The 2,124-nt window shown below is 35.8% G+C and overlaps 1 protein-coding gene across 1 annotated transcript; it reads right to left on the reverse strand.

The window, feature by feature from the left end:
• Positions 1-320: 320 nt before the first annotated feature.
• LOC106610706 (antimicrobial peptide NK-lysin) lies at positions 321-1,871 on the reverse strand. The gene is made up of 5 exons (XM_014210204.3): positions 1,732-1,871; positions 1,476-1,564; positions 1,142-1,225; positions 864-1,021; positions 321-682 (listed from the first exon to the last, which is right to left on the reverse strand). The coding sequence occupies exons 1-5, from the start codon at positions 1,778-1,780 to the stop codon at positions 652-654; spliced, it is 411 nt and encodes a 136-aa protein (XP_014065679.1). The 5' UTR covers positions 1,781-1,871; the 3' UTR covers positions 321-651.
• Between the last annotated feature and the right edge of the window lie 253 nt (positions 1,872-2,124).

Genomic DNA, 2,124 nt, shown 5'->3' on the forward strand with positions numbered 1-2,124 from the left:
CTCAAATCTTTGTGAAAAAGTTGAAAGGTGTGAAAATAGCTTTTAATCACATAATCTTAATAATTCATATTTCTATACATTTTTCAGATGACAGCCCTTGCTGGATGTCATTTCCTACTAAGCAATCAAGATTATTTACAGAAAGTTGAGATTCTAAATAGAAATGTCAACATGATTACATTAATTACATTGTAATTAAATGCTTTATCATCGCGTTATCATTGCATTTTCAACTTCGGATGAGTAAAAATGGGTTCAGATGCTAAAGTTTTTCTTTTGGATAAGTGTATAAAGAAGTTGGTGTCAAAGAAGGGTTGCAGTTGTACTCTATATTAAATTAAGTTTATTTTTTGCTGGCCAAAAAATTCACACAAACATAAAACATTCGGAGAATAATAGACTATTTTATACTAAAATAGCAAAAAGTGAACAAAAATGACATGATAAAAAATGTACTGCAATTTAAGAATGACTATACACTATTATAATAATGTTCCAAAAACATTATTTCAGAACATATAATCATTCCAATAACATATCATTCTTGTGTCGTGACTAATTTGAGAAAAGGCAAGAGGCTGGCAGCATAGCGTTGTCTTGACACCTGAACATCCATCTTCTCACTTTGGAATCTGGATACTGGCTGCTTGATCAGTAGCTCAGATCCAAAATGTATTTTGGTCTAAAAGATACACAAAAAGATGACATGAGTGGAAGATCAAAAGACATAACTCCATATTATGTATTAATGAATACATTCTATTCAATAGTGTTTCAATTAACAAGCTCAGGTGATAATCTCTATACTATTTAGTCGTCTGAACAGTCACTAAAGAGTATCCAGAGCAGTTTCTTCTACTCACTTGCAGGCCTTAATGTTAATGCAGATGGTCCTCACGTCATCGCTGGTGCTAAGCTCCTCAACCAACACCCACAAGTGCTTTTTCACCATGCCTTTACACAGAGATTTAAGGAGGCCCATTTTATCGCAAACAGACAATAGCTTCTGCTTTATCTCCACCTATTGAAGAGAAATCATCAACACCAGTTGACATTTTCTGAGAAATATTTCAGTAAATAGTAAATAGTGACATTTCTTGAAGGGACACTCTCATGAATTGTAATGCAATTGGGTAGTTACCACACTAGAGGAAGAGGAGATGTGTTCCTTCACTTTCTTCAGTGCCCACATACACGCCCAGCATGTTCCCTTTAACTGTTGCACCTTTGGAAAGCATAAACAGACAAGAATGTACATGGTGTGATGTATTCAGTATTATGGTTTAAGTACATTTGAATACGTAATGTAAGAGTGAAAGTCAGGTTGGACAAGAGTTTCATCAATATTTTGGTTGCATTCATGTCTTTGGTTAAGTGCTGTTACACAGTAGCAGGTTAGTTGAGTATTCAAATAGAAAGTTGCAGAAATGTCTACTGCTAGTTCATACAATTTTGACCATATAGTATACTGTTACCATGTGCTTTTCTGGCTGTGCTTCCACTACTTTCGGGTCTTCCTGGTCATCAAGGTTAACCTCTTGGCATTGTCCACAGACTTCCCAAACTGTGAAGTAAAAATGGTACAACATTCCATTATATTGTACTGAAACGAAAGGTGAACTTGGAGTGGATTTAGGTCCCCCTTTGCAGATTCTCATACACCCTGACCCAATCAAATGTATCTGCTACATTTACAGCAGTTACTACTTGAGTTAACAAATGAAAGCTCACCTGAACAAGCCAGTAGACTGAGGGTAAGGAGGACCAGAGATGTCTTCATGATTTGTGGTGGTAGAGATGTGAAGAGTAAAGTTGTGGTGTGGTTTGGTAAAGTGACTTATGATTCAGACAAGCCCCTTTATACACCGAGGTCTGTCTACCCACATCCCCTGTACAACCCCCACCCACGACAATCTTTAATCTCTTTTTCATCTCCACTGTGTTATCTTCATTTTAATTTAATTGTATTTGTCAATTACAGATACCCCTTGGATTTCTTCATATTTTATTGTGTTACAAAATGGGATTACATTGTTATTACGTTTTTCAACAATCTACTCAAAATGTAGTCATTACATAAGTGTTTAGCCCCTTTGTTCAGGCAAGCCTAAATTAGTTCAGGAT

This window comes from Salmo salar, chromosome 09, assembly GCF_965601325.2.
Source record: "Salmo salar chromosome 09, fSalSal1, whole genome shotgun sequence".
Lineage (NCBI taxonomy): Eukaryota > Metazoa > Chordata > Actinopteri > Salmoniformes > Salmonidae > Salmo > Salmo salar.